This window comes from Psammomys obesus, unplaced genomic scaffold (genome assembly GCF_907164565.1).
Source record: "Psammomys obesus unplaced genomic scaffold, mPsaObe1.curated_primary_1811, whole genome shotgun sequence".
Taxonomy (NCBI): domain Eukaryota; kingdom Metazoa; phylum Chordata; class Mammalia; order Rodentia; family Muridae; genus Psammomys; species Psammomys obesus.
In genome coordinates this window covers 15,242,064-15,266,869 of record NW_026592510.1, presented here as the reverse complement: position 1 = coordinate 15,266,869, position 24,806 = coordinate 15,242,064, and the positions used below count along the sequence as shown (strand labels likewise).

General features: G+C 41.9%; 1 protein-coding gene across 3 annotated transcripts in view; it reads left to right on the top strand.

The window, feature by feature from the left end:
* The window catches only part of Cemip2 (cell migration inducing hyaluronidase 2), a 78,163-nt gene that overhangs the window by 20,440 nt on the left and 32,917 nt on the right, over positions 1–24,806 (top strand). For all 3 annotated transcript variants that reach the window (XM_055613936.1, XM_055613935.1, XM_055613937.1), the window contains 9 exons: positions 2,284–2,453; positions 7,618–7,806; positions 9,564–9,733; positions 11,813–12,022; positions 12,275–12,480; positions 12,914–12,983; positions 16,461–16,589; positions 19,183–19,271; positions 24,401–24,532. In XM_055613936.1, the coding sequence (XP_055469911.1) occupies positions 2,284–2,453; positions 7,618–7,806; positions 9,564–9,733; positions 11,813–12,022; positions 12,275–12,480; positions 12,914–12,983; positions 16,461–16,589; positions 19,183–19,271; positions 24,401–24,532 (1,365 nt within the window). The remainder of the gene's footprint in view (positions 1–2,283; positions 2,454–7,617; positions 7,807–9,563; positions 9,734–11,812; positions 12,023–12,274; positions 12,481–12,913; positions 12,984–16,460; positions 16,590–19,182; positions 19,272–24,400; positions 24,533–24,806) is intronic.

Sequence of the window (24,806 nt, the reverse complement as noted above, 5' to 3'; positions counted from 1 at the left end):
AGGCCAGAAGGGGTCATAGATCCCATGGAGCTAGGTTGTGAGCCACCTCACATGGGTGCAGGGTACTGAAGACTGGTCATCTGGAAGAGGAGCCAATGCTATTAGCTTCTATTCAGCCTTTAGCTGGCTGCCCCCGCCTTCCTCCCACCTCTTAAAGGTTCTAGTACTGGAGCGCCTCCTTTGTTTCCTCATGCAGTGGTGGCGGCTTCTGTTCCTCCATGTCATCATTGCTTCTGTTATGTCACCATTGGCCTTAACTGTTTCCACTTTGCTTCTTCCCTCTGCTGAACTGCTCTCTAAATTCCGTTTCAAATATCACTACTTATTTAATGGAGAAGTTAGACTGGTATTCACCAGCCTTCCATTGTATTGACATTATCTCGTGTTGATAATTAGTCACTCCTTTGAAGACTGTTCTAGTGCACTGAAATTTCCCACACATGGAGGAGGGAAGTGGGAGTATGCTTGAGATAATGTTCATAGAACAGAACATTGTTTGCGTGTTGCTGAGGCAGTTCTGGGCAGTAAAGGGAGCGTCCAGCATTCTTCCTCTTCTCTCTACTGGGAGATAATAGTGGAGACGCTCTTTGTTTGATCCTTTCTGCTGTATCAAGGGATATAAACAGCTCTGACTGGATTTCAGCCCCTAATCCTCACAGAAGCAGCTGTGGGACTTGGAAAGCTGAAGGCTTGCTTTACTGAACTTTTATCTCTGAGTATCTAGCCATCTGTCTGGCGCAGATTACATTTAGTTTTTTTTTTTTTTTTTTTCAAAAGTAGGAAGTTCACATTTTTCTTTTCATGTTTTCAAGCAGCAGGCTTAAGACAAACTTCCTGGCTTTTTTGTTATTGTTGCTATATATTTTTTTTCTTTGACAAACTTTGGACACAAGCTTGGACAAGTCCATCCGATATTTGTTATTGTCCAAGTCATATGGCATTTTAAAACACATTGCTTTCTACAGGTGATCCTTTATAAAACTGAAAATCTGTTGGAAAGCAATTCTGTGACTTTAAGGATGTTTAGAAACTTCCAACTCAGTGATTCTCAACCTTCCCTAAATACACAGACATTAAAAACTGTTAAATGTCTAGGGTGTCCCAGATTAGGTTTTCAAAAGGTAGGACCCCAGTCATAGAGTGATGATTGCTGTTGTAATCTTCGATCTCTAGATTAGGTGTGTGTGTGTGTGTGTGTGTGTGTGTGTGTGTGTGTGTGTGTGTGTACCTACCCTTGGACAACCTTTAGTGTGTCTCTCAATTGCTCTATACCTCATTCCTTGAGACAGGAACTTCCACTGAACCTGGAACTGATGGATTTGGCTTGGCTAGCTAGCCAGTAAGTTATAGTGATCTGTCCATGTCTGCCTCTGGGCACTAGGATCACAGATGTGTGCCACTGGCCCCTCCCTTTTATGAGGTGCTGGGAAACTGAGGGCTTTATGCTTTTCCAGAAGGTTCTCCACTGACTAAGCCCTCTCCCTAGACTCTAAGGGTTCTTCTCAGAGTAGGCATAGTAGTAGCATCATTTAGCATCACTGGGGAATATGTGGATTCTTTGATCCTCTGATTCTCAGGCTGTGCTGGTAGGGGAGTGCACCAGAGAACCGACTTAACAGTTTTTCCTTCAAGGGTTGGGAGCCACTATTTAACTCAGTGTTGAGTTGATCTACCTGTACATTCAGGTACCCTCCTTGATCCCCAGCCCTAACTTTTAAGGTTTTTAGGCCATGTTTTCTATTGTTAGTAGTATAATGAAAGCAGCCTAACAAAAATAAAACAAAGTAAAAAGCTAGGTATGACGGCAGTCCCAGCACTGTGGCTGTGGAGGCCAGAGGGTCAGGAATTTAAGATCATACTCTTCACTACGTCATACATTCAGAGCTAGCTTTGCTTACCCCGGACCTGGTCTGAAAAAAAAAAAAAAGAACTACCAAACACTACAAGAGAGCAGAGGACAGTCATTTTAGGAGACATGAGGGATTTATGGTTAGAGTGACACATGCTCATGTGTGTGATGTGTCCAGGAAGTCCGTGATTAACTAGAGCTAGTCATCATTCTTTCACCTGTGAGAGAGCTGGAGAAGCAAGTTTTTGAAAATCAGGTGCATTTGCTTCCTTGCGGTCAGCTACTTTTAACAAAAGCCTAGAACTGCAGGCTCATGGGAAAAGTGAAAAATGAAATACAGATGTTGAACACCAGCCTACCACCATATCCGTGTCTGAGATCTGGGTCATGCCTATGACAAATAACCAGATGTGCTTGCTGTTTTTCCCTTATAGGCAAGCTTGGGCTTTAGTTGGTGTCATCGATGGTGGAAGTTCTTCCTGCAATGAGTCTGTGAAAAACTATGAGAACCATAGTACTGGCGGGAAGGCCCTGGCTCAAGGAGAATTTTATACCTTGGATGGTCAGAAGTTCTCTGTGACAGCCTATAGTGAATGGATTGAAGGTAGGTAGGCCAAGGTGGTTTCAACTCTATGACAGATGGCTGTAGGGCATTACTGTGTCCAAACGTCAGTCTTTCTTGGTGGATTTGTTGGCTGGTTGAATTTGAAAATGATTTCCCTACTAAACTGGTCTTGTTGACTTAAGAAATCTAGAGTAGCTACTGATCTATTTTAGTTTGGGCAACATGCCTTGGACTGTGTTCTTGATGCTGAGTCATAATGTCTGATTAAGTAGTGTGCTGGTCAGCCTTGCTTGTCAGCTTCATGAGTTCTACTCAGACATGTGGGTGGATGAGGAATTATCTTGCAAGGTTTATTAAAGTGAGACCTTCCCACTGTGGGTGGCACCTTCCCTGTCCAGTATAAAAAGGAGAAAGTACACTAAGCCTGGGATCCATCTTTCTCTCTTTCTCCGCATGCGGGCACAGTGTGACCGGTGGCCTGTGTCCCTGCTACCTTGTCTTCCTCACCATAGTGGAGTGTACCCTCAAACTGTGAGAGAAACCCAACCTCTCCCCACATTGCTCTTGTTAGGGAATTTTATTAGAGCAACAGAAAAGTCATTAGGATAAGTAAAGAAAATGGTTTCAGTCCTTGGCTTTGACCAGTAAAGCCATGTGAGTGCTTGTGACTCAACGTAATGATGTGCTTAGGTTCTTTTAGGCAGATGTGCCAGCAAATGCTACCTTTGGCCACATGCAGAGCAAAACAAAAATCCTCACCTTGTTACTTAGTTCTGTCCCATATTATCATGTTGTCTTGTCCTGATAATCTACATAAATATTTATCTTATGGAAAAATGGGAAATACAGAAGCAATACAAAATAAAAATTAATTTTGACCATGTTTTCAGAGATTTTTTTTCCAGCTCACAATATTATAGGATTTTAAAATGTTATCTGTTCCTTGTTTTCTACTTTTTGATCTGTTTTTCCTAAATCAGTTGTTTTTAAGAGCAAAGGGCTTTGTTTGTTTCTGTATCATGTGAGTGTATGAACGCCTGTGCGTATGTGTGCACACCCAATAAATATGTACACGGTGCTTGAGGGTGCTAGAGACGTCAGATATCCTGGAACTGGAGTTACAGGTGGTTGTGAACTACCGTGTAGGCGCTGGGAACTAAGCCCAGGCATCATACAAATCAACACACGCTGTTAACTGCTGAGCCATCTCTCAAGCTCCTAAGGCAGTTATATTTAAATTTTTTTATTATATTCATTCATTCATTCATTAATTCATTCTTGTGTGCATGTGTGTGGACAGTGCATATGCAGCATGAGTGTAGAGGTCAGAAGACAGCTGAGAGTTGGTCTTTTTCTTCCACCATCTGGTACCCAGGGATCAGACTCAGGTCATGAGGTTTGATGGCAAGTGCTGTTTTTCCTGCTGAGCCATCTTTCTAGTCTCCCGACTCTTTAAAATTTCTTCAGTATAAGTTTTTATTGTAATCCTTAAAGAAATTTTGCTTTTCTTTAAACAGACTCTCGTTCTGTAGCCCAGACTTGCCTGTAATTCATTGAATAGCCCAGGCTGCTGTGATTTGTTTGACCAGTGCTTAGCATTGTGTATTTAGGGAGTGTCTAACTGTGGGGTTTCTTAATTCACCTACTTGCTGCCAGAGCTTTTTTCACATTAGTTTTGGATTGGCTCCTTCCTATCTGTGTTTGTCTTTTCCAAGCAAGTGTGATACCCAAATTAATGTGTGCTGAGCAAATTAAGTGCTTTACTCTTATCTGTTCATCACTGTAGGGAACTAGTTGTTTATTAATTTGGACAGAATACCTGGGATTCTGTCCTGGTTCTTTTACCTTTTGATCATAAATGTGAAGTTGATTCACTTCATAAACCTCAGTCTTCTCATTTGAAGAATGAGGATAAGAAGAGAAACGCTAGCTAAGGATGCCATACGTATCATATGTGAAGTTTCTGTCATTGTAGATATTTGAGCATATAGAACGTATATGACATACATATATTCATGCATGTAGATACTGAATATATGCCAATGCTGCTGCAAACAGGACTTGGGTTATAATAAAACCTTTTGCATGATTGTGATTAAATACTATGTTCTGCTTTAAAACCAATAGTTGGTGGGGTGGGAGAGCGGGAGCCCTTGCTCAGTGATTAAAAGCTCTGATGCTCTTCCATAGGACCTGAAGGTTCAGTTATCGGCACCCACATGGCAATGTGCAATTGTCTATAACTCCAGTTCCAGAGGATCTCGTGGTCTCTTCTTGCCTGTTTAGTCATTGCACATATATGCAGGCAAAACACCCATATATGTAAAATAAAAATATTAAAAAAACAAATAAATGGAATCTCTGAGATGTTTCAAGGATATTTCATGTGTTACTCCTAAGCAATGTGGGTTTAGGAGAGGAAGTGGTGACTATGGTGGATAGATAAGATGGCCTGTTTTCGGCCTCCACAGTTGTCTCAGGCACAGGTGCTAAGTAGGAGTCCTGGCTAGAGTTTGGTGCTACATGTGTTCAATGGTCCTCTCCTTAGGAAAGTTCCAGGCAGGAGGCGACTGCAGCTGGACATTGAGTCAGCCTTTCCTGTGTGAGGGCCTTTATTTCCCTGTCACACTGGCTGCTCATTTCTGGAAAAGGGAACTTTGCTGCCTGACATGGGCTTCCTGCTTTCTGGAAGGGGCGGAAATTCTCTGTCGGAAGCAAGAGACAGAGCTTACTTCCTTTCAGACTTGAGTGAGGAGTGCTGGGAAGAGATTATCGTTGAGGAATTATTAAACACTAACGTGTTCTCAAGTCTTTTCTGACTTTTATTATTTTTTTTTAAGAGAAATAAGTTCTAATGACCTTTTAAATCAAAATGTATTTATTTGGTAGCATACCTTGAAAAAGAAAGTATTGAAATTTAATGTGAAATAATTTAATATTTCCTCATTGTTCCCTTCTATGGGGTTTTATTTAATAAAACCTCAAATTTGGGGTAATGATTTGTTGTTCTAATGATTTGTTTGTTCTTAAAATGCCTATTTTTATTTTTGGAAGGTAGTTTACAATTTCATTGTGAATGATGAAAATATGTTACAAACAAAAATCTATTATAATTGCTGGAGTTTTAATAATATGAGTCCAAGAAACGTACTGAGAGTATACACATTTTTCTAGGTACATGTATGTGTGTTTGTGTTTTGCACGTATGGGTACACATATATTCTTTATAGAAAATACACAGGGCGGTACAGATTAGTCTCCAGGAACAGACTCCAGGGCTTGGCCAGGTTAGGTGTTATCTGAGCAGTTGACTATGACTATGAAACCATCCATGTTATTCCTGTTCCCACGTTTCTTTCTTTCTTTCTTTTTTTTTTTGTTCTTTTGTCTTTTTATTTATTTTCATTTGTCTTATTTATTTTTGTCTTTTTATTTATTCTTCTGTCTTTTTATCCTCCCAACTCAAGTACATATATTCTTCAGATCATTCAAGTCAGCATCATCTTACTTGTAGGGATAATGCTGGAGAAACATTTATTCAGCACAGATCTTTAAAGTGGATGATTTTCCTTATCTATTGAATCTTGTAAAGTAGCTGTCTTCTATTCCATTTACATTTCCCTGAGATCACCTGTTTGCGCATGACATTTTTTTTAAACCACAAATATTGTAGGAATAATGAATGCTTCAACACTGCATTGAATGCAACAAACAAATGAAAGTGTAAGCTAGAGAGAAGCTGGATTAGCTCTTTATTGATTAGGAACCTGATTAAGCACCGGCTTTGACTTTTAAAGACAATATTTGGAGAGAATGCCTGTCTTAGTCATTTTCTAATTGTTACAAATAACAGTTAACTATGGCCAAGGGAAATTATAAAAGTAAAGTGATCACTCTGGGGCTCACGGTTTCAGAGAGTTCTGGTCTATGACCATGATGGTGAGGAGCATGGAAGCAACCAGGCAGCCAGGCTGGAGCAGTAGCTAAGAGCTCACATCTTGAGACAACCCTGAGGCAGAGCGAGCTACCTGGTAATGGTACAGGCTTTTGAAACCTCTAAGTCCATAACACATCTCCTCCACATCTCCTCCTAATTGTTCCCAAACAGTTCCACCAACTAGGATGTGTGAGCACACAGGGGCCATTCTCACTCAAATCTCCTTACCACCTATTAGTAGTCAGAGCTTTTCATAGTTTACGTCATCCTCCAAAGGAGCCAAGGTAGACAGGTCACAGTCATGTACTTGGAGGTCACAGGGCGGTATCAGACCAGCTATAATTATGCCCTTGGCAGACACCTGTGACCTGCAGTGTACAGAAGAGAGAGAGTAGTGAGTAGACGAGGGGTCCTATCCTGCTGCCTTCACTGATGCTCCTTGCACGGATGAGGAAGGTATAGATAGCACCAGTGCTTGCTCAGCCCACAGCAGAGGTTACTTACTTCCGGCAAGGATGTTGCAGACATCTTCAAAGACTTCTAGTGACTTCAGATTGAGGTGCTGGGTGACCAGATCCAGGCATTGGCATGTGCTAGGCTTGTGTCCTACTCACTGAGCTTCTTCCCCAGCAACTCCCTAACATTTTATGAACAGGTAGATAGTAATTTGTTTGGTGAACAAGAGTGGACATGCATCCCAGGCAACGAGTGCAGAGCATGTTTTGCCCTTCTACGATATAGAACCAAGAGAGGTGATGAGAGAGAAATGAGGCCTGTTTTGCAGTATACTCTCATTCCTAACACAAAGATGATCTGTGCACTAATGTTCTTTTGCGTCTGGTGATGTGGACCAAATCAAGCCTCTGGGCGTCTATTTCACACCTCTTCTTTGTCTGGCCACTTCTGTTCAAGTGTGATATGTTCCTGATACATATGAATTTTGGAGGGCAGGGCACAGTTTTTGTACTGAAATGACTAAGTAAAGGATGTCAGTGTGTGAGAATCTATAGAATTTTTAAGGATACTTCATTGATGCAACAACTTGTATCATGCCTACTGTGCATGGGCTCTCTTTCTGTGGGGCACAGAATCCCTATTTTGCTTTCATCATTCAGAAACAAATGACTAGCACATCATTAGCAGTAGGAAGAAATCACCGAACTGTGTTTATTTTAGTTTTTGATTTGCAAATCAGGGGATGTGTATTCATTTATTTAAGAAAAAACTTTTGTTAATGCCTGTTTGTTTGTTTGTTTGTTTGTTTAGGAATCTCCCTTTCAGGTTTTCGGGTGGAGATTGCAGATGGTGTGAAGCTTCACCTGTTAGATGACGTCAGCAGTTGGGAAGCTGGAGACCAAATTGTGGTTGCAAGCACAGACTACTCCATGTACCAAGCAGAGGAGTTTACCCTTCTCCCCTGCCCTGAGTGCAGCCGTTTTCAGGTCAAAGTTAAAGGTATCGCACTACTCACTGTTCTTCAGAAACACACTCTTTCTTGGCATTCGATTCCTGCAGTCTTTTCTCCAGATCACTCCCTTATCAGCGTGGACACAGCTGAGGGTCTTAGTGGGGAGAGCACTGGACGCTAGATTCCAGAGGGTGGTGCACAGAAAGCTATCCTCCCAGGCAGTGGTCCTGCTACTAGTGAGCCCTGACAGGTGGTTAGTGCTCCTCTATCTCTATTTCCTTGTTAAAGGAAAAGGTGAGGACTAGGCAAACTGGTTTCCTAAAATCCACTCTAGTTTCTTACTAATTTTTTAGTGTCAGATAATAGTAAACTTGCCTAACAACTAATAGTTTTTTGTTTTTTTTTTAAATCTTATTCTCTTATAAGTAAAGAAAGTATTTTTTTAGTTCCTACATGCTTGGCTAATAAAAGGGATCTTTAGTCATATTTAAAATAGAACCGAATAAGGTACTTTCATTAGACTTTATCTTCTCCTGTATTGATGAGGTATGCAGGTTTTGGAACAGAGCAGCTCCTAGAGCCTCTTACTATGAGCTGTGACAGGAGAGAGTGGCTGCCATCTGCCAGGTACTCATGTCTGCCCCCAGCTCTGCTCACTGGTCCTACCTAAAGCCCCTACGTGTTTTCCCTGTGGGCTTCAGCACACCATTTCATTCACATTGCTTTCTTGTTCTTGTGCTCTGATTATACTGTACTGCCAAGAATGAAGAGCTACACTCTTCAAGAAGTACTTGCTTATTTTTGAGTAAAGAATGTTGAAGCTTCAATTTTTTGTGCTTTAGTAGAATGTTAAGTAGAACACTTAGCTTAGAGTTGATATTTTCCCCCTTTATTCAGCTTTCTACTTTTCTTTCTTTTGCCAATAGCAGGCATATGCAAAAATAAATAAATAAACAAACAAACAAAAAGGAAAATCCCAAGTTACAATGATACCATCCATCATTACTATCGGTGGAAAGTCCCACTCTCCTTCCTTCCTGAGTTTAACAGAAAAACATCCGAGGGAGAAAATAAACTGCTTTTAAGCTGCTTGTAAGCTTCCAGGAAAGGTAGACATTTAAAAGAGAGTAAGCAGTAGCTGGGGGGGTGGTGGGGGTGATGCATGCCTTTAATCTCAGCACTGGCAAGCAGAGGCAGACAGATCTCTGTGAACTTGAGGCCAACCTGGGTACAAAGTGTTTCAGGACATCCAGGACTCCACAGAGAAACCCTATCTCAAAAAACAAAACCGAAACCAACCAAACAACAACAAAAGGACAGTAATCGGGAAGGAAAAGATGAAATTTCCATTGGTTAGTGTGCAGATGTTGATCACTTACTTTGAAATAGAAGCCCAATGTGACACACCATAACAAGAGCTGAAAATGCATTTGTTTCTAAGACTTTCTGGCATTTGGTTCTTCATATGTCTATGGGGTGGCTGCAGAATGAGGCCAAGAACAAGCGAGAAAGTGTTAGGCAACTCCCAGGTGTTTAGAGTCAACTATGGAAGGACACTAAGGAGGGTGTTTCGAGCTCTCTGACCCTTTGACCCCGCCTGGGGATGAGATGAGCAGCAGGAGGTGAGGCTGTGGGTGGACAGTTAGAATAGACAGTCTTTAAGATCCCTGCTTCTGGGAGTCTGTTATCCTGAGGTGTTAGATGATGTCGTGAGATTGGTCAGTGAGGAAGAATGCCCTTATGGATGGTTTCATACTTTCTTCTCTTTGTTCTCACATTATCCTTCCTTTATCCATATCACCAGAGACCCCCCAGTTCCTGCATGTCGGTGAGATCATAGATGGGATAGACATGAGAGCTGAGATTGGAATTCTCACCCGGAACATTGTAATACAAGGAGAAATGGAGGATTCATGCTATGCTGAAAATCAATGCCAGTTCTTCGATTATGACACTTTCGGGGGACATGTCATGGTGGGCAAAAGGATTTGATGATTTCTTTGAAATCTAGTTTTTAAGTTGCTAGTTTTTAAGTTGCTAAGGAACTTTTTATGGCAGAATTAGGTGTGTGTGTATGTATGTATGTTATCTGTATTTATATGGATGTTGAAAAGAAGACATAGTATTTTTTTTTAAATATAAAAAATGTGTTAAAAAAAAAACTAAAAGAGAGCAAGGTGTGATGGTATACACCTATAATCCCAGAACTCCGGAGGCTGAATTAGCAGCATCAAGGATTTCAAGGCTAGCTTTGACTACTGTATTGGGCTGGGATGTGTGTGGCCCTGTCTCACACACACAAATAAGAAGAAAGTTGTGCTTTTAGGTAGCTTGGATTGTAGTTCATCCATTTAAGAATTATTCTGTGATAAATTATTAACTCGATACACCAGGAAGAACCTAGTCACACAGAGAGTACCATGATGACTTTGATATCCATGCTTGCAGTTTCTTAGGATCTCTTGGCTACTGCAGAACCCAATAGTACCAAAGGGTAGACAGTACTGGTATGCACAATCCAAATCTGATTCGATAAAAATTACTGTGTCTAGAATTTTATCCTGGACAGTAAGGAGCAGTTACCGTATGGTTGGTGGTATTCTCTGTACCCAGTTATTGGGTCTGATCCACAGAATGTCTGAGATCTCTTTTTGTGTTGGGTGGCCTTTGGTTGTTAGCTATGCTTCAGAAATGCTGGTGTGGCATTCCTGCTTTATTTTCAGTTATGTGATTGAAAAACCCAGTGCTTGAAGAGAGTGTTCCAACCTTGTATCACAGGGATTTCCTCCCCCCTCCCCCCATAGGAGAATTTTTAAAGAGCACTTTCACAGAATAAACACTGGTAAGGATTTAGAAATAAGTAGCTATCCAGCTGTGCTGGAGGGCATAGAAACAAAAGACTCTGAATTACCAAAATGTAGACAGCCTCTGACCTGATTTAATAATTATCTTGGCTTCATTATGCTGCAAAAGTAGTGTGTACCATATAGCAAAGTTAGAATTTTGGTCTTTTTTACTGTGGAGGATGGTCTGTGGTTATGGTGCATCTTCAGATTCTGATATTTTTAGTTTAGCAGTAATTTTATGATGCTGTAGCCTTATTTACATTGTTGAGTCTTATCCATATTTGAACGAAACAAAGCCAGGATGACAGGCTGAGGTAGGTGGATTCCTATCAGGATGACAAGGAGGCCGGCTTGAGCTACATACTGAGGACCAGGCCAGCCAGGGCTGCATAGCAAGGCCTTGTCTGACAAACAAAACGAAACAAACCCAGTCCTCCCCCTTAACTCCCTACTCTACCTTGTTTTCCCATCCCCCAAATCCAGTTTGTGGTTTTCCTTGTTTCATATTTATTTATGATAAGAAGTTAGTGCCCTGGCTCTTTGAAACATGTGTCTATATAAAGAAGCATTTACTATTGTTTCCCCCTTTTTTGCAGTGCTGGGAATCAAACTGGGCGGCCTCACACAAGCCAATCAAACACTATTAGTGAGCTACAGCTCTAGCCCCCAAAGTGCTGAATTATTAAGTGAGGCTCGGCTAAAACACAAAAAAAGAAATGTTCTTATTTTATTGGTATGTTTGTGTGTGGGTGAAGGTGCATGTATATGCGCGCGCGCGCGCGTGTGTGTGTGTGTGTGTGTGTGTGTGTGTGTGTGTGTGTATGTATGTATGTATGTGTGCGCACGTGTTGCATGTATGTGGAGGTCAGAAGTCATCCTTGAGGGTTGTCCCTCAGGAGTTGTCCACGTTGACTTTGAGACAGGATCTCATTGGGACCTAAGACTGACCAGTTAGGCTAGACTGGCTGGCCAGCGGCCCCACGAATCTGTCTGTATCTGCCTCTTCAGGACTGGGATCACAGACATGGACTTCCCTCCCTTAGCTCTTCACGTGGGGCTGTAGATTGGGGTCTAGTCCTTATGTTCGCACAGCAGACATTTCATCAATCCATCCATCTCCCCCACTCCCACAATGCTGTTTGTTGCATGTTTTCCCCGCAGACACCTTCTGCTTTGGTAACATCGTCACTTCTCTCCTGTCCTGTAGATAGAGAAGAACTTTACTTCAGTCCATCTTTCCTATGTGGAACTGAAGCACATGGGCCAGCAGCAGCTGGGACGCTATCCTGTGCATTTTCACTTGTGTGGAGACGTGGACTCTAAAGGAGGATACAGACAGCCGGCGTCTGTGGATGGCCTTTCTATCCATCACAGCTTCTCACGGTGCATCACCGTGCATGGGACCAATGGCTTGCTAGTAAGTAGCCCCACACTGTGCTGACCTGCAGCAGATGTCACCGAGATGTTTGCTCTCCTTCATTCTCATGACTCCTCCGTGTTGCACTGTTTGATCACACGCTGTGCTTAACCTGCTCATACTGAAGATTCCAGTCTTCTGTCTGTGGAAACCTAGTCTTTTTTTAATCATCTAAATTATGTTATGATCACTTCTCACAGAAACTTCGAGCAGCCTTGTGTCCGGTGACCTTATGCTCTTACATTTCTGCAGATCAAAGACACCATTGGGTTCGACACACTAGGGCATTGCTTCTTTCTGGAAGACGGTATTGAACAGAGAAATGTCTTGTTCCATAACCTGGGGCTTCTGACCAAGCCAGGCACTCTGCTCCCCACGGACAGGAACAGCTCCATGTGCACCATGATGCGTGATGGGGTGTTTGGAAACTACGTCCCTGTGCCCACTGCAGACTGTATGTGAGTAACTAGTGGACATGGGGAGCTGTGTGGTGGTCAAGGCTTTTGACTTTTTGGAAACCATGGGACTAACTTCTAATGAGAAATAAATATGAAACAAAGAAAATCACAGATTGGATTTTGGGGGCAGAAGAACAGGGTAGGGTAGGGAGTTAAGGGGGAGGACTGGGTTTGTTTCATTCTGTTTCTCAGACAAGGTCTTGCTGTACAGCCCTGGCTGTCCTGGTCCACAGGGTGTAGCTCAGGCTAGCCCTATTGTCATCCTGATAGGAATCTACCTACTTCAGCCTTGCAAGTCTTGGGAGGACAGGTGTGCATCCCTACACCTGGCTGTGTTTAAAAGGTTGACAGGTTTTTGTTTGTTTGTTTGTGTGTGTGTGTGTATGTGTGTGTGTGAAGAATGATTTAAGTCACCTTCAACACTGCCTTGCAGGGCCGTTTCCACTTTCTGGATTGCCCACCCCAACAACCATCTGATCAACAATGCAGCTGCAGGCTCACAGGTAAACCACACTTTTTTGGGGATCCTCACGCTTGTGACGACTCTGGCTTACATGGGTGTGATGTCATGCGTGCCCTGAAGCCTAAGCATGCTACTGTTTTCTGGTACTGCTTGCCTCATTGAGAGCAGGAGGTAACGGAGATAGATGGTTCTGGTAAAGCCTTGCCAGTTAAGTGCCGTGAGTGTAGACAGACAGCCAATGATGGAGCAGAGGTGAGCCGTCTCTAGGATAATGCTGTCATCGGGATGGATTATTAGTGTGTGCTGTATGACCTTTCTGGCTTCTCATGTTTATATCTTTGGATAAGCAACACATCAATTCCATCTCTCATGCTGAAGAACGAGGAAAGGTTTTCCATGTCTTTATGGAAATGAGTCAGTGTGTAGAATACTGTGTCATTCTGGCCAAGGACCACATCTTTTTTTTAAGAGCAGGGATTAGTTACATTTAGGGACACCTTGATAAAGCAGCTAAAACCTCAGTTAACATTCAGTTAGCTTTTATTATACTATGTTTTTAAAATTCTGATGTTCTTATGTTATCACTAGTATGTATAGGAGGAAACACAGTACAACTAAAATTTGGTACACAGGAAGTTTGAAGCACCCATGATACCCTCTGTGAGTAAAGAGAGAATTTGCAAAATGCCTCTCACCTAACATATAGAGACACAAATCATCACTGTGTTACATACCCTCTCCAGAGGAAGTCTATGGCAGTCAGTCCAGCTCTGTAGAGCTGCCAACATGTCTTTTTTTTTTAATTTAATTTTTATTTTTTTACAATTTATTTTATACCTAGATTGTAGTCTCCTCCCTCATCTCTTCTTGGTCCCACCTTCCCTCCCTCTTCCTGCCTAGCCCCTTCCCCTATTCTATTGAGAGGGGGAGTCCTCCTCCCCTGCCATCTGACCCTAGCTTATCAGGTCTCTTATCAGGATCCTCTTTTTCTGTTGTAAGACAGGCAAATAGGCATATAAACACACAGGAGAACAGTTTCTAAGAGAAACAAACAGTTTATTTTTAAGTGATAGAAATTGTCTTATGGATAAATATGGGGTAATTTTTTCTTAAAGTTGAGCATAGTTCAAAATTATTGATTTATATATATGAATTTTTAATGATGCTATCAAGAGTGTAACTATGTTGAAAATTACAGTGCAGGTCTGTGAACACACAGTAACCTGAATAGCTATATATACGTATCACAGTTGTTCAAAGAAGGTCAGAGATGTGTAATATGATTTCTGAGAAATATGTAAGAGGAGACCTGAAGCGAGCATTTCCTTAAGGAAACCAAAACACAGGCACCCTTGGGTAACCATTGAATCTACACCTGTGATTGTCCTTAAAACATGAAACATAGCTTGAAGGACTCTGACATTTGAAGATTGCCATTTGACTGGGCAGACAATGGACATGGGATGATTTAGATTTCTATTCACTTGTTCTTCCTTGAGTATCTAAGGAGCTTGTGTGGCTTTATTTTCACCATTTCTTATTGGAAGGTTAGGACAGAGAGGCAAGCCAGGAGTCAGAACACTGCTTCCCCTTTGCTTTGCCAGAAGCTCAGACTACAGAGAATAGACGCTAATAGTCCCTAAAAGGTTAGGGCAGTGTTATGAGATGCCCTTCCAGTTTTGAGCAAGAATACTGAATGTTTCTCATGCATGGTCTTCTGGTCATTCTTGAAGTTTTTCTCTTTTCTCTAGAAAACCTGCTTCAGTCAAATTAGCATTTGTTAGGACAGAGAGGCAAGCCTGCAACACTGCTTGCTGCTGCTGCTGCTACTTCCCAGAGTAGGCAAAGCTGTTTTCATTGTACCGAGGCATTGCCATTTATGATGCTGCCCTTACCTGATTAGACGTGACAGTGCCTGACAGCGCCTGACAGTGGACAGCTGCTGTGTTCCCGTGCGCCCCCATCCTTCATCATCGTGACATCTTGGGAGGGCTGGCTCTGCCCTCTGCTTGCAGGGGTGTGGTGTCAAGCCTTCCCCAGCCCCTTTATGTTTTCTTCTGCTGTCTGAATTGCATCCAAAAGGTTGAGGTGGCCAACGGTTTTTTCAGAATAGTTTGTTTTATGAAGACCCGTTTGTAAACTTTGATCATGGAAAAATGTTGACATTACAGTTATTTGGGTGTGTAGGCATGTCCACTTTGCATGCTCCGTGTCTCCTCTGTGTCCCTAAAGGATTTGAGTAACAGCTAACAGGGTATGTCATATTTTAATTATCTTTTTACCCATTAGACCATGATTATGTGACAGTAGTCATACTCCACAAAGTATGTATCAGGCACTGTATAAACACATGCTGACTTTGAACCAATTCATATTTTCACACTGCATGTCCCAGTTTTAAAAGGCTGCTTTATCAACATTCCATAGTGTGAAGCTGTCCTTCACATTGAGCTAATTATTAATTCAGTTACAAAATAAAAAATGGGAATGGAGTCAAGGACTTTTACTTCTGTTTTCCTGTCTCAAGTTATGTCAGAAACTTCTGAACTGTTCTGTCCTGTGAGGGCCAGGAGTCCTGCAGGCGAACAGACAGGGTCCACACTGAGAGACAGCACCCTGATTCATACATGTGGTGTTCCCACCCCCACCACACACACTTTGGCACAAACTTGCCTGAGAACAGGAAGGGCATTGGAGTTGTTTGAAAGAAGCCAGTGAGCTCTGTCTGCCAGCAGACAGTTGTTTAATAGGCATGACTCATCTATTGATCAGGTTTGGAGGTAAACATGAAAAACCATATTGCCTAAAGTCTGTGCTGTCCTGGTCACACAGAAGGCAAGCAGGGCTCTCTGTCTGCATATCATTTCAGACTATGTAATGATGGGAAAGCTGGGTTTGTGTATTTGCCAGCTATGTCTTTTGTCCAATCCTGTAAGCGAAATTGTATTTGCTTTGAAAAATAACCAGATGTAATTGCTTGGGGGATGCCATATTACATGGGCAACTTTTTGCATTCAATTCTGAACTTCAAAACAATGGAAAACATTTGTTGCAGAGTGTTTTATGAGAGAGTTTCACATGGTGGCTTCATAAAAACTGAGGCTTTATATACATGAAAGTCAATGCTGCGTATTTTCTCTCATATTCAGAATCTGGATGTAATACAAATATATGTATATATGACATGAAATTAAGAGGGGGATCAAAGGAGTTGGGAAGAGGGAATCTATTGTGGGAAGAAGGAAGTGGGGACAAGGAAGGGAAACAGGAAAGAAAAATACTACACATTAAAGAATCTGGATTGTACTTATATATATATGTGTGTCTGTGTATACTATCCAAGCAGAGGATAAATGTTCATGGGGGAAAATGGGGATGAGGAGGAGCTTCGGGGAGGTGGATGGGATAAATATGAGTGAGGCATAGTGATATATATGTATGAAAATGTAATAACGAAACCTGTTTTTTGTACATTAAAAAAATAGTGTTTTTAATGCCCTTGCCCTTTCACTTGCAGGATGCTGGAATATGGTATTTATTCCACAAGGAACCAACTGGGGAATCCAGTGGGTTGCAACTCCTGGAGAAACCAGAACTCACTCCACTGGGAATATTTTATAACAACAGGGTTCATTCCAATTTTAAGGTAGGCTCTGAATGAAGTGCCTATAGATACACAGGGTGGGTTTGACTATTGTGCCCATCCTTCATCCTCTTTGTGTTGCTGTGACAGAGGAGTATTTTGTGATGAGCAGATCAGGGTTCTGGTGGCTGGTACCCCTAGTCTAGGGCCAACATCTGGCAAGGGCTGGTCTAATTACATTATCCCAAGGCACAACATACACTTGCTTGTGTGTGTATGATCTGTTTAAATCTATCATAGACTTGATGGTCAAGCCTCATCTGTCTTGTTCTTGCTGCCCACCTGCCCACCTGTCTGCCCTCCTTTCCTCTTCCTCGCCCTCCTGTCTTCAGTGTCAGGTTTCTGGGATCATGCATGTTAGAGGATATGTGTCTGGGTAGGACTCCTGCTTTACTTCCCTGCTTTTCTCCACAGTGCTGGTTGAATACCCTTTGGCCATTTACTACTACCAAGTATTTAAATGGTGAAATACTGTTTAAGAACATTTCCCTTAATTTAAGTCACCTAAAGGTCATTCAGAGACTACAGTTTCTGTGGTATTTGTCACTCACCCCGCCCTTCCATCATGATGAATATTTTTGGTTCATTTCCTTCTCACAAGTCTCTTTAATTTTTCTATTGTATATGTAATCATTTGATCTTTTCCTGTGATATGACTCAAATCAGACTTTGGTTAACAGTTCCATGCATGACCATCAAAGGAGCCTTTGAAAACCTAAGTGTTGCGGCTATAGAGATGGTTTAGAAGGCAAGATGCTTGTTATGCAAGCATGGGGACCTGAGTTAGGATCCAAGCACCTGTGCAAGAAGCTGGATATGGCTGTGTCCTCCTGAAACTCTAGAGTCATTTCAGGCAGAGACAGGGCTTCCTGGGGCTTGCTGGCTATTAGCCTAGTTCTAGGTTCAACGAGAGATCCTGCCTCAAAAGAACATGGTGAGGAATGATAGACAGGACAGCTGATGTGTTCTCCGACCTCCATGCTGTGCATACAGGTTCATACACCCCACACTCAAACATGCAAATCCGAGTGTTAGGAAAGGTTTCGAATTACTTGAACTGAGAGAAGAAAAATGTGAGTGCCATGAAATGGGTAATCAACTAAGGCTAATATTTGGAAAGCAGCATCTCAAAGGGAAAAAAAAAAATCTTCAATTTTTAAAAATTCTATTTGTGATATAAAAACTATCTTGAATTAAGTTTTGCTGTCATACGCTATGAACATATTCACTTATCTCATTAATTATAAGAGTATTACAAGGTAAAATAAGGTTTAAATCTGTTAAAATTGGGAATGATTATACAGAGTATTTTGAACCTAAAGGAAATTGAACCTTTTTTGGGATCACTCGTCACACAAATGCACACTTGACCAATCTCTGCAGCTTTCTTGTTGAGGCTTCCTGAGTCTTCATCTAGCCCAGGTCAGCCATGTTCAAGTGGCTGCTTACTGAGTTAAACTTCAGTGTTTTATGGAGACATTAAAAACATCCAAAATGAAAATCCTTCCTTTTATGCTTGCCCCGCTTTTCTATTTCTACTTTAGTAGATTAGGCAATTGGTTAATTCCATGTTTTACGTAATCAAACAATCTAAGCTTCTCTTTTGGCCCCAGATATTTTATCAGTTATACCTTACCATCACTCTCACCTTGCCAGAACACTGACTCATTTCATTTTGTTTCTGAATGATTGATAGCATCTCCTACTTCATGTATTCTGCCCAGTTCAATCCATCTTTAGTTGCAGTATTTTTTTTCTTCTTTATAGTATTGCTTTTGAAGCTTTTTTTCAGACCCCCATGTCTTATATCTTCAGCAAACATTTAAAAAGTTATATTTATGTTATGGAAACTATCTCTAATTAATTCTTGGCATCATATGTCATGATAACACACACTTATCTCAATAGCTGTAAGAAAATTAAATCTGAAAGTATTAATCTGCATGGCCTGACGTGTGCTCATCCCTTCTCTACCCCCTCCCTTATTCTTGTTAATCTATTCAGAACTTGTTCACAAATATTGCATGCGGACTCTCCCCCCTAGACTCTTTTGGTATAGACTCCTCCTGTGAGTACTATTCTCTGGCATCTTCAACTGCTTCATGCTCACCCCTAACCCATTCTGCTCTGTCAAATCCTACCCATTCTGATGATTTTGGCATCATGTAGGACACATGTCTGGAATCTTTCCCCAGTCCCGAGGAAGCTTCATCTCAGTGCCTTTTTGCCACTGGTGTCTCCTGCTTCCCTGTTCTCATGCTGTGCTTGTTGTATTGGACTGTAGCTGTTTAATTGCATGCTTCCCCTTACAGTGTATATCAGTAAGAGCAGGGGATGTATTTTACTTGCTAATTAACACGTAAACCACTAAGCATATAAATAAATAAATGTTTGTTGGATGTCCAAATGGAGAAGCTACAAATATCCAGGAAAACTGTTGCTTTTCACGGGACCTATGCTTTATGATTCCCCTGCTTCCAGCCCCATTCCCAGCTTTAGGTAAAATGATAAGCTGAAAAGTATTTTCACATCTCGCTATGCATGTGGATATACGTTAGGATCTGTGTTCATTTTAGCTCATTGTTGTGTATTTCAGGCTGGTTTATTTGTTGATAAAGGCGTCAAAACAACCAACTCCAGTGCCTCCGACCCAAGGGAGTACCTCTGCTTGGATAACAGTGCAAGGTAAGGCTGCCTCTTGAGTTTACATTCAAGCTTATCTTCCCAGGGCAGAACATTCAGATTCAAGTGCATGGTGTTCTTTTTGATGGCAACACATGCAGAGGAAGTTCTGAAAACGCATATCAGAGTCCTTGGAAATCTCTCTGTTGTCTTAGTCCTAAGCCTAGGCACTTATCTTTCTGAAATGCCAAGCAAGTTGATGCCTTGCTCCTCTTTCACAGTGGAAATTCACGTAAGAGGGAGCTTGAGGAGAAACAGAAAGAGAAGAGAGGGGTTAACCAAAGGTTTCAGATTTGAGAAAAAGACTGACTCATGAAAAACAAGTCAATCCCTCAAACCTAAGCATATAGAGTATGGTGAGTGCTCTAATGTGATATTGCACCGCTTTGTTTCAGGGGAATGATCCCAGAGTTGAGCATCAAGCTGCCTCTGGTTTTCATTTCATTTCCTGGTAGCCTCGGGTTAGCCTCTCGGCAGACTGTGTCACTGTCCCATGTAACCACATAATATGTTTGGGATGTGGGTCGGGGTTGCAGCTCTCTCCTGGGCTGCATGCCAGCCAAAGTAAGCAGCATGTCTCGTGGAAATAAAGTGCTCTGGGTAATGTGGCAACCTGACGTCATATTCAGTGGAAACTACAGACATACTGTTTTTCTATACTTCATATTTGCTGACCAGATTATGAGGTTGAATGGGTGATAGTTTTGCAAAGGCTTTTGCTAGACATTTGAAAGAAGAATGACGGGCCCAGTTGTTAAGAGAATAGAGCAGGAGCCACACTGGAGATGGATGAATCTGACTTAATGTTCAAGGCAGGATTCTTGCCATACATTACTAAGATGTGAGGTCAGGAGAAAACTGGGAAAGTCCGCTTGGTGAATCATGCATCAAGATTCCTCAAATGAAACCTTTGAGAACAGTGATCAGGGAAAATTTAAGAAGGCCAATAAGGGACCGCCACGTACGTGAAACGCAAAGTTCTGTATGCACCTTGCTGGGTGATCATCCCGAAATAGAGGTAAAAGAGGAAAGCTTAGGAAAAAGGAGCAGATAGATGAGAATGAAATTATGAACCCCAAATATTGGCTGTCCTAGTTTGCTTCCTATTGCTGTGATAAAAACACTGTGACCAAAACAGCTCGAGAAGGAGAGGGTTATTTCAGCTAACAGGTTACATCCACACTGAGGGAAGCAGTGGCAGGTACTTGAGGCAGAAGTGGGAGGAAGTGGAGACCCTAGAGGAATGATGTTGCTTACTGGCTGGGCTCTCTCAGCTTGCTTTCTTACACAGCCTCTTATAGGTTCAGGCTTACCTGCCTAGGGATAGTCCTACCCACAGTGGGCTGGGCCCTCCTACAGCATTTAGCAATCAAGAAAATGCCCCACAGAGACTAGTCTAACCTAGTAAATTCCTCAGTTCAGGCTACTTCTCAGGTTACTCTGCTTTCTATCAGGTTGACAATAAAAACAACCAGCATACTGGCCTAGCCCCTCCCCGCCCAAAATAGCAAAGTTGCTATTGGAAAGTTACCCCTGCTTCTCTGTCTCTCTCTGTGTCTGTGTGTTTGTGTGTGTCTCTGTGTGTGTGTTTGGGTGTTTAAGACTAGTCTCACTGTGGAATTCTGGTGGGTCTAAAACTTACAGGGCGCTGCCTGCCTCTGCATCCCAAGTGTTGGGATTATAGGCAGGTGCCACCAAAGCTGGCCATACCTGCTTTCTAAAAGTCTTTTATGATTGGTAGTTTTAGTGAGACGTGCTTTGTCAACTTGCCAGAAAAATGGTTAAACAATTGGCTCTTTTTTTCTGCCTGTGAAGAATTTCTATGGGTCTGAGGGAGATGGCTCAGCTGGCTCAGTGCTTCCTTCACAAGTGTGAGATGTCAGTTTAGTGACCGACACCCAAAAGCCAGGCTGGGGGAAGGTGGAGATAAGAGGAGCACTGGGGATTGCTGAACAGTCTAGCTGAACCCTCAAGCAATGCTCCGCTGAGAGATCCTGTCTCAAACAGTGAGTGTGAAGCGTGATTGAAGAAAGCAGCTGACAGAAACATCTGGCCTCCACATGCATTTGTTCCTTCACACTTGTGTGCACGTGTGCAGAGGCACATTGTATACTTTATGTGTTTGCAGATATGTCTGTACATGGATGGAGGAGTAGATCTAGTCAAGAAGCTTTTGACATTGTAACTGGACTACCCATTATGACTTCTGAAGTTCTTTACTAGGTGGACAAGTGCACACTTTGAAGATGGTAGCTGTTCCTCATGGGTTCTCTTACCAGTCTTCAAATGCATACATACTGCTAAGGAATTAGACTCTTGTAATTGTAAAGAGCTAATTATAGAAGGAGAATGACAAGACCTTCAGCATCTGTGTATATGTTTCGTTTTGTGTGAACTGGTATGTAGACAAGGCCCCCATGTGTTCATACAACTCAGACATGAGTAAAAATGACAAAACACAAATGAGTAATAAATCAGGCTATGAACCAAACACCAGGCTTGTGGAATCCAGAAGATCATTCTATTCCTCCGAGAGGAAGCTGACTCACTAGTGATCAGTGTCCTTCTGTGTCTTCAAGATGTGCAATAATGGGAATTCAGAGATGGGGATTCTTAAGAGAACTTCATTTTAAAGGGGGGGGGGCATTTCCTAAAGAAATCTTTAAAAGGGGTAGGGTAAGGCATTATAACCACGTAGTACATTTAAATCATGGGAGGTGACTGTATTAGTTACTTTTGTCAGTTCTATGGCCAAATATTTTACAGGAAGCAACTTAACAGGGGGAAGGTTTATGTTTGTTCACAGTTTAAGAAAGGATATCATGGTGGGAAAGGCACAGTGGATGGCATAGTGTGGGCAGCTGGCCACACGGAATCCACAGTCATCACGAAGAGAGAGATGAATGGTGGCGATCAGCTTGCTCTTTTAGTTCCACCCAGGACCCCAGTCTGTGGAATGGTGCCACTGGCATTTAGGACTAACCTAGTCTGGAAACACTCTCACGGACATGCCTGGGCATGTGCTTCTACAATGATTGTAGATTCCATCAAGTTTTCATCAGTATCAGCAACCGAGTGGCTGGAGAGATGGAGAGATGGCTGAGCAGTCAAGGGTGCTTGCTGCTCTTGCAGAGGCCAGGAGCTTCGTTCCCAGCACCCATGCTGGGTCGCTCACAACCACCTGGTCCTCCAGCTCCAGGGGATCCATCTGACTTTCTCTTCTGGCCTCCGTGAACACCTGTGCTTATGGGTTCACACATCCACAGAAACTCACATATACATAAATAAAATAAACATTTAAAAAGCTAACCATTGTGGTGATAAAAATTGGTATGATTAATTATTTTCTTATAATTAAAAAGTACTTTATTGTATTTTGTGTTTGGATATTTTGCCTGTATGTATGTCTGCATACCACCTTTGTGTACCAAAAGAGCTTATCAGATCCCGTAGGGCTAGAATTATAGATTAGTTGTGGGCCACCGCTGGAGCCTGAGAATTGAACCGATGTTCTTGACTGCTGAGCCATTGCTGCAGCCCCTACCTGTGTTTTCTAAATACCAAATGAAAACGCTCAAATTAGAGACACCACTTTGGTGCAAATGATGAGTGAGAAGGTCAGAAGGGATGAGGTGGCCACAGGGGGAGGGGGTCACATGAGGCCTTATATTACCCATGTGTCTTCATTTAGAATAGCAGTCCTCAACCCGTGGGGTTGTGACCCCTTTGGGTGCTTACCTTACACTTGGTAACAGTAGCAAAATTACAGTCATGAAGCAACAAAGAAATGATTTTTTTTTTTTACGTGGGGTCACCACAACATGAGGAACTGTATTATAGGGTGGCAGCATTAGGACATTGAGAACCACTGCTGTAGAACATTACATTTCTCACTTCCAAAGATCTCCCAGTTTGATTTTATGTGACAACTTTATGCAAAACTTTTTAACAGCAAGTGCAATGCCGGCAAAGTTTATATCGGCGTGAAGATTCTTACCACTTCAGTCTGAGGTAGTCAGGGCTCTGGCCTCGGGTAGACATCACGCCCTCATCCCCGATGCCCCCATTCTAGTGTGCACCACCAGCACCTATCAGAAACGCACAAGGAGCCTCTGCATGGTCTTACAGTCCGTTCGCCAAATGTCATCCCAAGATGATCTGTTGGGGTGGGTGGGGATCTGATCCCATGGTTACCTGCCTTCACTGACCTCCCATTGTTTATTGAGTAAAGGGGCACTTGCGTGCCTTGAACCTTTCTGTTTCCCTCCTTCCCACCTCACTTCTCCAGGGGCTTGTAGTGGCTCCTGTAGAATGTGGAGCTTCTATGTCTGAGGCACCCAGGCTGGGTTGTCTTTCCACAAAGGTGCCACTCTCACTGCCATTGTGATCACCTGGTTATAGGCCATGAGATACAGAAGCAACATCGTGCAGAGGGCCCTTCCTGTATAGTTGGAAAACTCAGTGCAGTGAGCTTATTTTGAAACTCTTAATTCTCACTTTAAATGTTTTGTTCTTTTATTCTTTCTCCTATCTTTGTAAGGTGATAGGCTTATGGAATCGAGTTATTATATAATCAGCTTTTGACTTTTTCAATAAGGTCTTTGTAAATGTTGTTGAGTGACGAAAATGAGGAATTCAGTTTTTGTAGTAAGTAATTTAGTTGGTCTTGTAGGTTTAGGCATTTCCAAGCTATTATTGAATTTGGATTTGTCTTTCTAGCTAAAGCTATATAAACAGCATACAATCTAATAACGTAATTCATATAGATTTGCCTTGAGATGTATGATTAATTTTTGCACTGAGTTTATATTAGTAACATGTGACTTAAGAATGTTCAGAAACACATTGGAGTACCTGATGTGCTTTCCTGTACGCATTGTTTACAGGGGCCTTCTCTACATTGACTGTTTAAGAATACACGAAAGCATTTTTGTCTAGGAACTTAAATGTAAATAAATGTAATTGTTTTGAGCATTTGAACTACAAATAATTAAGTTGAATCTTAATATTTTTTTTATTTGTTTACCTTGGTCCAATTTAAACCCTCCTGCTTGACCCATAGCATACAGGGAACAGTTTCCTTTTCTTTTGCCCGCTTCACTTTTTAACAAAGCACTGTGTTCACCCCCCAGGTTTCGGCCTCATCAGGATGCAGACCCTGAAAAGCCACGCGTCGCTGCTGTTATCGATAGGCTCATTGCTTTTAAAAACAATGATAATGGTGCCTGGGTCAGAGGAGGAGACATTGTTGTTCAGAATTCAGCGTGAGTACATGTGTGCAGAGTATCTGCTGACGTTGCTGCTCGTTTTTAAATTTTTTTTTTTTTTTTAAGACAGGGTTTCACATACCTCAGGATAGCCTTGAATTTGTGTAACAAGACCTGAACTTTTGATCTTCTTGTCTCTACCTTCCTTCCAAGTACTATTAGAAGTGAGTGCCACCACAGCTGGTTGGCTTTTTTTTTTTTTTTTTAGTTCCTGGAATCATCATTATTAGTATTAGTATTAGTATTAGTATTAGTATTAGTATTAGTATTA